The sequence below is a fragment of the Chrysemys picta genome, chromosome 1, assembly GCF_011386835.1.
Source record: "Chrysemys picta bellii isolate R12L10 chromosome 1, ASM1138683v2, whole genome shotgun sequence".
Classification (NCBI taxonomy): domain Eukaryota; kingdom Metazoa; phylum Chordata; order Testudines; family Emydidae; genus Chrysemys; species Chrysemys picta.
This window is the reverse complement of record NC_088791.1, coordinates 110,339,709-110,354,422: the sequence shown is the minus strand read 5'-3', so window position 1 is coordinate 110,354,422 and position 14,714 is coordinate 110,339,709. Positions and strand designations below refer to the sequence as shown.

Here is a 14,714-nt window from a genome sequence, read left to right as displayed (position 1 = left end):
CATGGATTAGAAATGCAGGAAGGAATCTGTCCACCTCCTTCTCCCCCTACCCCCCACCCCCCAAAAAAGAAAAATCCTCAATGAATATTTGTTCTGATTTTGAAACAGCGTCTCCCTGACTGTGCTTGTGCCCCTCTTTCATTCACTGCCTATGAATATTTCAAGAAATGCATGTACTGGCAGCAAAGCTCCAAGGACCAGCATACTGTATTTCAAGTGACTATTGCAGTATATTCATGGAAAGCACATTTCTAATTGGTAATTGTGACTATTCACACCAGCAAGCTGACTCCCAGAGTTCCACTGGGCCAATCAGGAAACACAAACATTGTTACCTTATGTGACCAGCTAAAAACAGCTCAAATTCCAAACATGGAATCACAAACAAGCTACAGGCCAAGAACTATGCCAGAAATTACTGGATGAATATTTTTGAATAAATTAGAGAAAATAACAATCTGTTGGCAGGCAATTCACAAACAGAGAGAGTGTGTCAAAATTAGTTATATAAATGAGTTAATTGCTCAGCCCTGTTTGTGATATGGTCTGTAAGCATGTGATCAGATGAGTGATGTGTGCTGAACCAGACAGTCCGAGTAGAAAGACACATGTAGCTATGAATATAAATGTCTGTTAGAGAAGTGTTTTGATGCTCAGTGAGTCTGAAAACCACTGAGAAACACTTCTTTGTGGTAGTCCCAGACAGTGCAGGGTCTCAGGAGGGTATAGGGTATGAGACGAATGCTAGAAACATGGAGCGGGGGGAGATCTATAGCTAAAAGCATCTCTCTCTATGGCACTGCTCTGTGGGTAGGTGTGTGCAGTGGGATGATAATATTACCTAGCGTTTTCCATCCAATGATCGCAAAGCATGGCACAGCCCCTAATGAAAGCCTCCCAGGACCCCTGTAAGAAGGGCAGTATTAGTAACCCTGTATTACAGTTGATGACACGGGTACAAAGAGCTGAAGATGCTGATTTTTCTATTGATGTGAACTGGATCTGTAACTGAGCATCACTTCTTTATTATCAGCCCTTCGAATCGGATGAGCTCAGAGGAGCCACAACTCCCATTGAAGTCAGCAGTGTTACACTAATAAAATAATACCAACAGGATCTTCTAAGAGAGACGAGGCAAAACGCCAGGTTTATTGTAAATACAGAGAGAGAGCGAGAAATCAGGATATGCAATTCAATATTATTTCACTACCATTCCTTATTCATTCACACACTCATTCATACAAGTTCTGCAGAGTCGTATAGTTACGAGCCTAGAGGTTGCTCGTGGCAGAGTACTGGCCAGGTAGCCTGCACACGAGGGTGGAGCTGAGTCCTTGTCAGATGCGCATCCGATGCTCCTGGAGGGTGGTTGCAGAACCAGATTCAAAGTTTTCAGTCTTTAGAGCCTGTTATTATAGGATGTTGTCCTTATACAAGTCTATGGGAATTGCTTCATCATGCTGAGGTTTGTTTGCAGTGATTATCAATCAGCAGGTGGCACCTCCCCGATGGCTGAGTGTCTGAGTGTTATCTTGTTCTTCGGAGTCTTCAGCCCTCCATCCGGGGGCGGGGGGGGGGGGGGAGGGGGCACTTGAGTGGATTTCGGCTTGCCCTCCGGGGGTCATCCAGTTATCTCCATTCTACGCATTCTTCGGCCATGGGAGATCACAGTTATAACTCTTAGGCTGGCACCTTTGATTTGCTACTTATTTATTTGCATCACACACATTCATTCAAGTTCATCTTTATCTTTAAGTCACATCTTACACTTCTGTTTTATTACCTCCTCTTCCTTGAAATCCTTATTTTACAATTCTATTTTCCAGCTGTGACAGACTTTAATCAGCCTATTTAACCTTTTTGATACAATAGTAGAAGACAAGCAGGATAATAAAGGGAGTAAGGGATTTCTGCAAGACCAATTTCAGAGCACAGTTGTTTTTACAACAACTCTTATCACCTCCCCGAACAGACTCTTTGTCTGTGGATGTGTAACTTTTCACATAGAGATACAGGGAGGATAGTTTTAATTAGCTTGTCCTTGGTGCTTGAGCTTCTATATTCCTTTCTGTTGGCTTCGTTTGGTTTGGGGCCTAAAAGGGGATATATCTATAGCTATGAAATCACAAAACCATCTATATATATATAAAACTATCAATATATCAACAGCAGAAGTTGTGACTACTCAGCACCACAGAAAAATTAAGTCACAAGGGGCTTGTCTGAGGCCACTGGAGATGTGAGTCAGAACCAGGAATAGAACCCTTGTGTACTGATTCCCACTCCTGTGCCTTAAACAGAAAACCGTCCCTCCTCCTATAAATACACCTCTAGTGCGCCTTGTGATACAGGTGTCCCAAAATGTAAACAAATAGCAACATTGTAAGCCTGGAGGTTGAATAATCATGGATGAGAACTGGCTAAAGATCAGAAAAGTAAAGTGTGTGTGTGTGTGTGTGTGTGTGTGTGTGTGTGTGAGAGAGGAATAGAAAGTGGAGAGGATTAGCTCTCTGAAATGCCTTTGCCCACAGCAATTACTGTGGATTGCTATTGGGTGTCAGTTTGTTTACCAGTTTAATTAACAGAGATTCCCTCTGTCTGCCTGTCTCTCTGCAGAGGCTAAAGCAACTCACTTCCCCAGCGGAGGACTTGCCTCAGCCAAAGAAGCACCGGGCTAGCGTGTCTGAACCATTGGAGAGCTCCAAAGCAGAATACAGGATCTCATCCCCATCAGCCAAGGAAGTGCTCATAACCACAGAGAAGGAAACTCACTTGTAAAGCATATGGGAAAGGATTTCGCCTTTGCATTCTGGAGTGATTCCCCCTCTTGTTCCTGAGGTGGCTTCTCTTCACACCTGGGACCATGCACTTTTCATTTCTCCTCTGCGCACCTGAGGCAGAGCCATCCTAGTCAGTGACTCTGGGATATCCTTCTCCCTCCCCAAGTTTATCAGGTAGTTAACTATGCAGACTTGGGACGGCAGTTCTTTTGACACCGCTGGGACAGCTCTCTCCTTCTGCACCTGGGAAAGAGCAAAGTGACCTCACCAGAGGTGCTTTAGAGCCCTGACACTGGAAAAAGGAACAGTAGATATAAAATAATGGGGAAAGGAAATTGCAAAGAGTAGAGAGGTTCAGAAGTAAAGTCAGGAAGGCAAAGGCACAAAATGAGGGGGTGTGAGCAAAAGGAACAAGTTAAATGGTTTATAAGTACATAAAAAGCAGGAGGCTGACAAAGGAAAGTGCACAGGTAGGTCACCTACATACCAGGGAGAGAGAGCCAATCACACACTAAAGACGCTGCAGTGCTGAGTAGCTATTTGGCTTCAGCTGTCACTCAAAGGGTGAGTGACAGGATACTTAACATAATCCTAATTAATGAGGAAAGGGAGAGACCACAAGACAGACTCAGGATGGAACAGGCTGAAGGATATCTGGGTAACTTGCGCTAATTCAAATCAACATGGGCCAGTGAAATTCATGCTAAAGAGCATGAAGCTAGCAGAGAGCTGGCGATTCTTTTGGGGAGAGCCTGGAGTGCAGGGGAGGTCCCACAATACTGGTTAAGAGTAAACATAGCGCATAGGGGTCAAAAAGGGCTCCAGGAATTACACATGAGAAAGCTTAACTGCATTGCCTGCAGCTGGCTAGAAGAATTATTAGAGACGTCGATAGGCCTGTTTCCCTGCTACACTGCACTTTGTGGCATCATTTACACCAGGGCAAGTGATAGCAGATCAGAATGGGAGCTTTTTACACCACTTTGCCCTGGTGTAAATGTCCAAGCGTGGCTGGCTAGCCTGAGTCTCTACCCGGGCAGCAACATCCACACTGCTATTTTTAATGCTGTACCTTGAGTCCCACTAGCTTGAGGTCTGTCTGGGAGGTTCACTCATAGGGTTACCATACGTCCTCTTTTTCCCGGACATGTCCGGCTTTTCGACACTCAAACCCCCGTCTGGGGGGAATTGCCAAAAAGCCGAACATGTCCGGGAAAATGGCGGCTCTGCTCCTCCCCGACTCTGTTTAAGAGCCGGGCTGCCCGAGCGCTACCAGCTTCGGGCAGCCCCCGTGCCTCCAGACCCTGTGCCCCCAGCCGGGCACTTCCCCGCCTGGGCTCCGGCAGCGCAGGGTCTGGAGGCACGGGGGCTGCCGGAAGCCGGTAGCGCTCGGGCAGCCCGGCTCTTAAACAGAGCCGAAGAGGAGCAGAGCCTCCAGCCGCAGCTCTGCTCCTCTTGGGCTCTGTGTAACTGACACCGTGTCAGTTACACAGAGCCACCGCGCCATGAGGCTCTGCTCCTCTTCGGCTCTGTTTAAGAGCCGGGCTGCCCGAGCGCTACCGGCTTCGGGCAGCCCCCATGCCTCCGGACCCTGCGCCCCCGGAACCCGGGAGGGCAAGTGCCCGGCTGGGGGCGCAGGGTCCGGAGGCATAGGGGCTGCCCAAAGCCCGAGCGCTACCGGCTTCACGGTTTGCTGGGCAGCCTCCAGACCCTGCGCCCCCGGCTGGGCGCTTCCCCTCCCGGGCTCCAGCTGCGCTGGGGAAGCGCCGGCTGGGGGCGCAGGGTCTGGGGGCTGCCCGGCAAACCCTGAAGCCGGTAGCACTGGGGCAGCCCTTTCCCCCTGGCTGGGAGTGGAAGGGAGGAGGGGGCGGAGTTAGGGTGGGGAAGGGGCGGGGTTGGGGCGTGGCTAGGGGGTGGGGAATGGGCGGGGCCAGGGCCCGTGGAGGGTCCTCTTTTTTTTATTTTTGAGATATGGTAACACTATTCACTCACAGCAACAATGCAGACATAACCTGTGTGGTCATTGACACCTGTGCTGAGTGGGAGTAAAATACTAACACTGATGGATGTGATTGGAAAATCCATGCCTCTTGTGTGCAATGCAGTAGCATTTATATTGCTATTGGGGCCTTAGCTTTTGCTCTTCTTGTGAATGTCAATGTGCAGCCTTATTGCTGAATTAGCACAGTTCTTTGTATTTAGTTTCCTTTCCTTTAAAAAAAAACAATAAAAAAAGAAAGAAAGATTGCTGGTGCAAGGAATATTTCAATGGCCCCAGTTAAGTGTCAACATTCACACTTCATGGAGGGGAATGGTTGGAAGATGTGGAAATTTGGTTGGAGATAATTTTTGGTGAGTCCGGGTGGATAGCAGGCCAGCATCGCATCTGGTTCATTGTGATGGGTGTATTTTTGCAATGAAAACAGGGTATTTTAAAAAAAGAAACTTTAGAATGTGCAGACAGCAGGAACGTTGTGGAATGGCCTGAAAATTATGAGATCAATTGTTTCCTGTGTTCATTATTTTCTCCTTCCATTGTGTTAATACTGATGTGGCTTTTACTTGGAGGGTTGCTATATGAGTTTCAATAAGACAAATGTTGCCTCACACAATGTTCCTCATACAGCTTGCCCTAGCAACAGTCTGAGTGCAGCAGCTGTGGCCAGCCTGGAAAACTGTGCAAATGTGCAATAAGACTGCTAAAATTTGAGCAGATGCCCACTGAGCATGCTCAGAAGTAAACTTTTCAATTGCTTATAACTGCTCTATTGTTATTTCACTACCACCTCTTCCCTCCCCCGCCCCCCAGCAAGTGGAGCACAAGTGCTCGCAGGATTATGCCTAGGCCAATTTTGTTTTGTTTTTTAATTCCAAGTTTTAGGCTTCAGCAGTTTTTCTTGAAAAAGTGTGGTACAGTATTAGAGGGGGAGTGTGTATTTTAATCTCTCTCCAGTAATTCAAGTGGCAGAAGGAGAAGGTTGGTTTTGTGGCTCAGGCACTGGAGTGAGATTCAGGCTATTGGAGTTCACTTCCAGGCTGTGACACAGATTCCTTCTGTGTCCCGGGGCAAGTCACTTAACGTCTCTGTGCTTCATTTTGTAAAATACGAGGGATAATAATACTTACAACCTCCCTGATCTGGTGGGAGGATAAATTCATTCATGTGTGTGAGGTGCTCAGATCTGATGGTGAGGAGGCTGTGGAAACACTTGATAAATGATCATCTTTGCACAGAGACCAAGGGTCAGATTCTTATCTGAGACTTGTTGGCTTAAGTGTGTGGAGTTGTATTAACAGAAATATCACCAACGAGGAAATGATTCTCCTCTACTCACCAGTAGGCAGACCTTGGTTCGCCACTTTCACGTTCGGGCAGCTCCAGTTTAAGAAGTCAGAGGGTGAAATGAAAATCGTGAAAATGATCTCTTTTGTGTTTAAATAAAATTTTGATTTTTTTAATTAAAACCAGAAAGTGTTCAGTTTTTCCTTTTCTTCCTTTTTCACCCTTTGTTTCTTTTCCCCTCCTTCCTTTCCATTGGGAAAATGGAAAAGAGGGAGGAAAGGAGGTGAAAAAGGGGGTTAAAAGAGAGAAACTGAGAAGCCAAACCCCACAAATTTTTGCTTAAAGAAATTCACCAACATTTCTACTAAATAAATAAATAAACAAACCACACCAAACCAAAACAGTTCTTCTAAAAACCAAACCAACTCCACAAACACGCCCAACTTCTAAACTAAAATTTTAGTGAAATTTTCAAAAGTGTTGTAGGTTTTGTGTGTGTGTGTGTGTGTGTGTGTGTGACCAGATGTACTTTGTGGCAGTGCTGGAAGGAGTTAACACCCCAATTCCTCTGCTCCACCCCCTGCATTAGTACTGAATTAGAAAAGGAGATGGGCTTTTATAGGATTGGAAAAACTTTCCTCAGCCAGCATCCTCGCACACTCATCTGTTCATGGGAGATCTGTTATGAGGTTACACCCGGGATCTTGTCTTCACCACGAGAAAAAGGTGTGTTCTTAACTTGAGTGAACTAAGTCAAGGTAAAATCCTAGTGTGGACAAAGAAGTCTGTGGTATTCCCATGAGCTAGCAGGTTAAGTTAAAAGCTAACCTCCCCCATAGCCTTTACCTAGACCTGCTGGCTCATGTGAAAACTGCCAACTGGCTTGCGTTCACTAGGCTATTACCGTGTGTTAGTTATCAGCTGTTAGCTAACTAGAGTTAACACCCCTTTCTTCCTACTGTAAAGGTGGAGCCTGTAAGTCTAAGGACCCAGCTAACAGAGTATTCTGCAGCAGAAGGCAAGAATCCATTGGCAGGGGAAGCAGAGGGAGAAGTGAGCATTGCTATACATTTGACTTGTCCTTTGCTGAATGTAGGGAGTTCTGGGTCCATCAGCACAAATTACCAGGCTCTACTGTCAGAGGGAACCATGGGAAGAGAGGAACCCAGTGACAGAGCAGGCTGTTTGGTAGGGATCCACCTGTCAGGAGGCTGGCTACTCCTCATTTCCATCCAGTTACTCCAGAAGTGCTGGAGAAAGGGCCCTAATTTCGGAGTTTGGGGGGAGGGGTGTTTGTTAGCAGTAAGTTCCCGCCTTAAAAGTTGGTTTACAGCACGTGTATGCACAGAATATGCCCCCATGTGCAATATTTGTTCTTGTTTTTCATAGACTTGTGTATATTTTGGAAGACTTTGTACTGAACAATACTCTTAACAATAAAGGTGTTTCGTCAGACTGTTCTTGTCTGTGCAAATGGGTAGGTGAGTGGGAGGGTTTAATCTCCAGCTAGTGGCGCTCCTGTTCAGTAACCCAGCTGGATGCCCTGCTGATAGAACTGGATGGAGATGGGTAGAGAGCTGACTTTAGTCCTTAGGTCTGGGCTCAATACCCGTAGTATTGAAACCCCTGAGTGACAATCCGAGAGGTTAAGGTTAATCAGGTGAAATGCCTGATTGGTTGAGTTTTAAGTTAGTTTTTATTAGCCACTCTTCACTGGCCATAGGACACAACCTATAGATGAGACTTCTCTCCTCAGCCTATGAAGAAAACTGCAGTTCATTGTTTTGGGCACTGGAAGGAGGTGTGACCTTCTACTAATTCCTTTTACTGGTTTCCTACTGAACTTTGCTGTCATTTTATGCTTCATTTGCCATAGTGCCAGTTGTGAAGGAAGCAGAAATTCACCCTCGGGAGAAGGGGGCAGCAGGACCGATTCTTGCAACACTTAAAAAAAAAAAAATTCTAATAGATCCTAAACCCTCAATTGCTTTGGAGTACCAGCACCATTCTGTATTGCCTACCCTGTGAGCCTTTTCTGCAAATGAGGACATTTATTTTTCGAACTGTCTGTTCTGTTTTGTCAAGCCTCAGCATGGAGAGTCATGTAGAAAAGAAAGGAATTCCCCCAGAGAAATGGATGCAGTTCCCATGCAAAGTCAGCCATGGGCTGTTCAGTGTTATCCTCCCTTGTGACATGCTGTAGAACAGTGGTCTCCAACCTTTCTACGCACAAGATCACTTTTTGAATGTAAGTGCAACCCAGGATCTACCCCACCCCTTCCCTGAGGGCCCATCCCGTTCACTCAATTCTCCCACCTCCATCGCTCGCTCGTCTCCCTCACTCACTTTCACTGGGCTGGGGCAAGGGGTTGGGGTTTGGGAGGGGGTGCAGGCTCAGGGCTTGGGCTGAGGGGGTTGGAGTGGGGGAGGGGGCTCTGGGCTGAGCCTGGGGTTGGAGTGCAGGAGTGGCTGAGGGGTGCAAGCTCTGGGAGGGAGTTTGGGTGCAGGAGGGGGCTCCGGGCTGGGGCAGAGTTTTGGGATGAAGGAGGGAGTACAGGATGCGGGGTCTGGGAGGGGGCTCAGGGCTGGGGCAGGGGGTTGGGGTGCAGGAAGGGTGTGGGCTCCCGCTGGGCGGCACTTACCTCGGGTGGCTCCCAGTCAGGGGTGCAGTGGGGCTAAGGCAGGCTCCCTGCTTGTCCTAGCCCCACACCGCTCCTGAAAGTGGCCAGCATGCCCCTGCGGCCCCTGGGATGGGGGCATGTAGATCAGTGCCTTACTCCTGCCTGCAAGCACCACCCCCACAGCTCCCATTGGCCGCAGTTCCCCCTTCCCTGCACTGCTGGACTTTTAGTGGTCAGAGATCACGATCGACTGCAGAGGCTCCAGGATCGACGAGTTGATAGCATTGGTGACCACTGTTGTAGAAGCTGTGAGCGTGGTTATGAAACGCAGACACTGTACTTTCCCCTCCTGCAGATTCTCACAACTACAGTAGTTTCCATTATAAGGCCTGGTTGCATCCAATGCAGGTGGGAGGGGGGCTACCACCTTTTAGGAACAGAGAAATTCGCAGGCTGGAGCGGAACAGTGGTCAATCTATTCCATGAGCCAGTCTCTGCCAGTGACCAGCACCAGATGCTACAGAGAAGACGTATTGCAGTACGTGAGAGCGTGGCGTGCCACTGGCTGCAATGGGTCAGCGAGCTACTGAGTAGATTGAGTTTGGTCGAGTTCACAAGCTCACGCTTTATTAGTAGCTGACACAAAGTTTTAGCTCTCGCAGAAATGTCCAAAAATCCTAACTGCCATGCTTTGTTGAAGGTGCCAGTTATGCTCTTGTTGGTCTCTTCTGAGGCTACCTCTCCTTTCTGTGTTCCAGGCCTGGTCTGTATTGGACACAAGGTAGGTAAGGTAATATCTTTTATTGGACCATCATCTGTTGATGGAAAGTTCAAGTATTCAAGCTACATAGAGGTGTTCTTAAGGTTTGGGGAAGGAAATTAGAGTACTGAGCTAAATACAAGTTGGAACAGATTGTTAAGTAAAAGGGGTAATGCAAGTTGTAGGAGGCCACTTGAAAAGAAGTAGGCAATTGAGGGTTACATTGTATGCATAAGGTGTTTATAGTAGGCAATGAAAGGTTAGCATGCAGTGGAGTGTGTTACAAATTGTTGTAATGAGCCATAAAACTGGTGTCCCTGTTGAGTCCAGGGTTTTAAGTGTAGAGCAAAGTTATGAATTTAATTCCCAGGCTAGCCTTTTGAGGGTGTTGCGCAGATTTCCTTTGAGGAAGCAAAGAGTACTTGTAAACGTACAGCAAGCACCACACAATTCATAGGATCACTAAAATACCCAGTCCTATTTATAAAAGTACAGCAAACACCAGACAGTTCCTAACAGCACCCTAATATTCAGACCAGAGAACACTCCAAGAGAGAACATTGCTGTGAATGACCTTAAAGTGCTCATGCACAGCTTCATGTTGGGCTCTTGTAATGGCCCTTGTGCCTGGCTGTTCAGAATCAGCCAATAGCCTCCCCACAGGAAGCAACTTTCCCCCCTTTGCCCCACAGCTATTATGCAGGACACAATAGGCAGCTATAACCATGGGAATATTGTGACATTGTATAAAAGATGGGTGACCATTTATAATATTATTGATCCCATTATTATATAATTGCAAGAAATCTTGTACAAAGTACATCATATAAGGTATCAATGGAAAAGTTAGTCTGTCAAGTATGATTATCCTGGTTAAATCCATGTATCATCACAGTATCTGACGTTCTGACTATTGGTGATGTATTTGTATCTCAGATGTGTTTGTTCTTGGGGTGACACCCACAGGGTAGTTTACATCCAGTCTCTCCAGTCCATTGTGAATGGACTAGTCAAGCTTGATGGGCCACTGAGAAGAATCAACTCTCCAGATAGCAATTTCTGAGGATGTCTCAGACAACAAGGAGCCAATGGCCACCCCTGTGATTTAACGAAACATATTGGGGCATTTGATGCGGACATGTGACTTCAGACTCCCTCTTTGTCAGTAACTTTCCATACACAGGGGCTATGGGCTTTGTTTGGTATAGGTAAATTTCCATGCACATGGCAGAGAATATAAAAGACACCTGAGATATCTCCATTTTGCTTCTTTCCTGCTACAGTTCTCTGGACTGGATTAACCACTGAAAGGAGTGTTTTGAACTATGGACTGAGGAAGTTAGCAGTGTTATCTTTTGGAAGTTACCAGTGGGACTTTTGCAAACCAGCAGACTATTCCTTCACTGCTACAAACCTGATTCAAGGACTTCCCAAGCATTGGTGAGTATATGATCTTTTAACCATTGTGACAAAGTTCTGTCCTTGACTCCGTGGGTCCTGCGTTTCCTGACGGATTTTGCTAGCCTCAGAGGCTCTCACTGTCACCCTCCACATAGCCCTTCTCTCTCTAGAGGCAAGGGTCACAGTCTACTGAGCCATTTTCATCATACACCAACAAGGGAGGTGAGGAGAAACAACCCTCCCTTGCACAGTCTATGTTGTCTCACAGTATCCGTGATTAATCAGGGAGGGGAGGGGGGAGCCCGGGCCCGCCCTCTACTCCGGGCTCCAGCCCAGGGACCCTAAAATTAGCAGCTATGGAAACTGACTTTTTGGAAATAGGACGTGTACAGTTCCCTGGGCTACTTCCCCACAGCAGACCCCACTCAATATCTTCTTCACAATTACCTCAGGGCCTCCTTCCTTGCACCTGATATGGATTCGTACTACTTCGTTCCTCCAACAGCACAGCTCCCTCCTATAGGTCCTGACACCAACACCGCACTGACTAACTGGGAGGCTTTTAACTAGTTCCAGCCAGTCCTTGATTGGCTTCAGGAGTCCCAATCAATCAAGCTAGCTCCACTGCCTTCTAGAAGGATCTTAATTGGCGCCAGGAGTCTTGATTAACCTGGAGCAACTGCCATTTGGTTACCATGGTACCAGGGATTTGTTTAGCCTGGGGCTAACATGCCTGTTCCTCACTACTTTACTGTAGCCATCTGGCCTTGCCCCATCACTCCATATATAACTCTATTCTTTTCTTTTATTAATTAGTTCTTAGCAGGGTGGATTTGATTGAAAACAAATTGATTTAAATCACTAGTCAGGAAGACTCAATTTAATCATGCTTTTCTACATAAAAGTGCATTCTTGTTGGTTGTTATAACTGTACAGGAGTTGGCCGGGGCTCGACCCACTCTGGGGTGGCGGGGAGCCACACCGACTCACTACCTGCTGGGGCTTGAGTGCTTTGTCTCGCTGCAGGGTCTCGCCCGGCAGCCCTTGCAGTTCTGAAAGGTACAGGAAGCCCGGCTCAGGGCGGGCACCACTGAATTTCTCACTGAAATCCCATCTGGTAACTAAACATTGCCAGCGTCCCTTCAATCTACCAAAATCACATCAATCTGTCATTCTGCACCTGCTGAGCCGGTAGTTGAATCTTCCCTTGGTGCTAGTGAGGTGGCCAAAGTATGACTGGATGAGGCAGGGGATTCTGGGTTCCACAGAATCACTATTGGCATTTCAATGTTGCTGTTGGTAAGCCACCGGTCAATAAAGAATGTCCCTGCTTGCAGCTTTCTAAATAGTCCTGTGTTGTTAATAATGTAGGCATCGAGCAACTTCCCCGCCCAGCCCACATTGATATTGATGAAGAATCTCCCGGGATCCATCAACATTTGCATAACCATAGAAAAATAGGCTTTTTGCTATACTCTGTGGCAAGGTGGGCTAGTGCCAATCTAGGGCCGTGTGTGTCATCTATACATGTGCATGACAATAGCTCCCATTTTGGATTTTCCAGCTCCAGAATGATTTCCCACTGTCCAGTAGCAATCTGGCATTGCAAGCTTCTAGAGTGTGATCATCACTCGCTTCTCCACTGTCAGTGCAGCTCACATTCTGGTGTCCCTGAGTGGGGCCTACACGGCACACAGATCCAGGAATGTGACCTTTTGCATCCAGAAGTTCTGTGGCCATTGCTCATCATCTCAAACCTGCATTACAGTGCAATTCCACTAGTCAGTGCTCATTTCTGGGCCCCAAAGCAGCGCTCTACCATCTACAGCTGCTCCATGAACGCTACCAACAACCTTGAATTGCTTTTCGCTATGTCCCTTAGCAAACTGTATTTGAAGAAATTATCATGTCCCCCTTTGTGGTTCTTTCTGTGGCTCTGAAAATATCAGCGGATATTTGTCCTGTGTTTGCCAAGGTCATGACAATACTACATAGCTTCTGTCAGAGATGGCGGACAGCAAAAAAGTACCACATGGGTTTGTTGGACTAAAAAAAAAAGCTCAAAAATTATGGGATCTGGATGACATTATGGAATGGAGAAAATTGCATAAGGGTAACTTGACCTGTTGCTTCTAGTCACCCCTGCGCAACTTGTTTCTATCTCATGATGCATTGAAAAAATTTCCCAAAAGACGGTGCACCAGACGGTGGCACATGGCACATTGGGATACCTACCTATGGTATACTGGCCTGTGCATCAACACAAGCTCTCTTGTTGAGTGCACACAGTGCTGACACACACAGCCTGAGCAATATACTAACTGTGATGGCTTTGTAGAGTAGGCATGGCCTCAGTCCCCCATCCGTAAAATGGGAAAACAATACTTATCCTTACAGGTGGTGTTTATATAATGCTTTGAATAGCTGTTTGTGGGCTTGATCTTACTCCATTGACTTCAATGGTGCAAGAAAGTAGCAATGGCCGTACGGATCAGACCCAAGGTCACCCAGTCCAGTATCCTGTCTCCAACAGTGGCCAGCATCAGATGATTTGTGGATAGTTATGAAAGAACCTGCTCATAAGCCCTTGTTTCTTCTTAAATCCTTGAGTTAGTGGTTGGTTTAGTTCCTGAAGCATGAAGGTTTATATCCCTGCTCAGCTTTTTTAAAAAGCTCTTTTACATCCATAAATGATGTTACCATGACTGTTCTCATTATCTAAATGTCTCAGCTTGTTCTGAAACCCGTTATACTCTCAACCCCTTAGATCTTGTGGTAGTGAGTTCCATAGGATAAAAATGCATTATGTAAAAAGTGTTTCCTTTTATCAGTTTTAAATTTGCTCTTGAATGTCCCCTTGTTCCTGTTTATGAGATGTTAAGAAGGAGTGCCCAGTTTACCTTCTCTATAACTTCATTGTTTAGCTATGTCTGTGCTACAGAACCTTTGCCAGCATGGCCCCCTAGTGTTCTGCCAGTGCAGGAACACTCCCTTCCCTGAATGACATTAGCTATGCCAACAGAAGTACTCTTCTGTCAGCATAGCTGTGACTACACGGGGGGGTTTGCTGGCATTGCTATTTTGCTAGCGTGTGTGGTTTTTTTCACACACCAGACCAACATAGCTATGCCCGTATACATTCTGAGTGTAGACCAGGCCTATTTATTCACCATCATATCCCTTCTTGTTTGTCTCTTGTCTACACTGAAGAGTTACGTCAGTGTAGCTCTGTCTCTCTGGGGTGTGAAAAATCCACACCCTTGAGCAGCGTAGTTAAGCTGACCTAACCCCTGGTGTAGACAGCGTTAGGTCAAGGGAAGAATTCTGTCGACCTAGCTACCGCCTCTCAGGGAAATGGATTACCTACAGCAAAAGGAGAACCCCTCCCATCGCTGTAGTGTCTACGCTGAAGTGCTGCAACTGCACTAGTGTAACGTTTTAAGTGTAGACACTTAGTAGTGCCAATCTTTTCAGTCTCTCTCTCTCTATATGTACATTTGCTGTGCACTTTTGTTGCTGACAGTCCCTGTATTATTATTTTCCAAGTTTTTTGGTCTCCCTTAAACCCGTGAACATGTGCCACATTCATTACTTATTGGAGATGATGAATATAATGTATTCTGCATAGAGCTTGCAATTAGTTTTTTTGGTATGGGGCAGTTTGCATCTGTGTAGGATCAGAAGTCAAAGATACTAAATGTTCAGTATAAATCCCACTCGTAATTACTAATTGGAAAGATTGACATTAATTTGTAAGTCACCGTTCACATAAAGATCGCCAAAGTGCTTGGCTAACTTTACCCTGGGGCCACTTGAACCACTGCTCGGGTAGAGTGCAGCAGGTGTTCAGTAACATGCAGCCATACCGC

The 14,714-nt window shown here is 46.4% G+C and overlaps 2 protein-coding genes across 3 annotated transcripts in view; both read left to right on the top strand.

Moving 5' to 3' along the window:
* The window catches only part of SLC6A12 (solute carrier family 6 member 12), a 78,589-nt gene extending 74,517 nt beyond the window's left edge, over positions 1-4,072 (top strand). The window contains exon 15 of one of the 2 annotated variants that reach the window (XM_065582136.1): positions 2,617-4,072. In XM_065582136.1, the coding sequence (XP_065438208.1) occupies positions 2,617-2,778 (162 nt within the window). In that variant the 3' untranslated portion in view covers positions 2,779-4,072. The remainder of the gene's footprint in view (positions 1-2,616) is intronic. The other variant, XM_065582140.1, reaches the window with a different exon arrangement.
* Positions 4,073-4,670: 598 nt separating this feature from the next.
* The window catches only part of LOC135981046 (sodium- and chloride-dependent betaine transporter-like), an 89,594-nt gene continuing 79,550 nt past the window's right edge, over positions 4,671-14,714 (top strand). The window contains exon 1 of the mRNA XM_065582158.1: positions 4,671-10,884. The gene's annotated coding sequence lies outside the window, so the exon portion shown is untranslated. The remainder of the gene's footprint in view (positions 10,885-14,714) is intronic.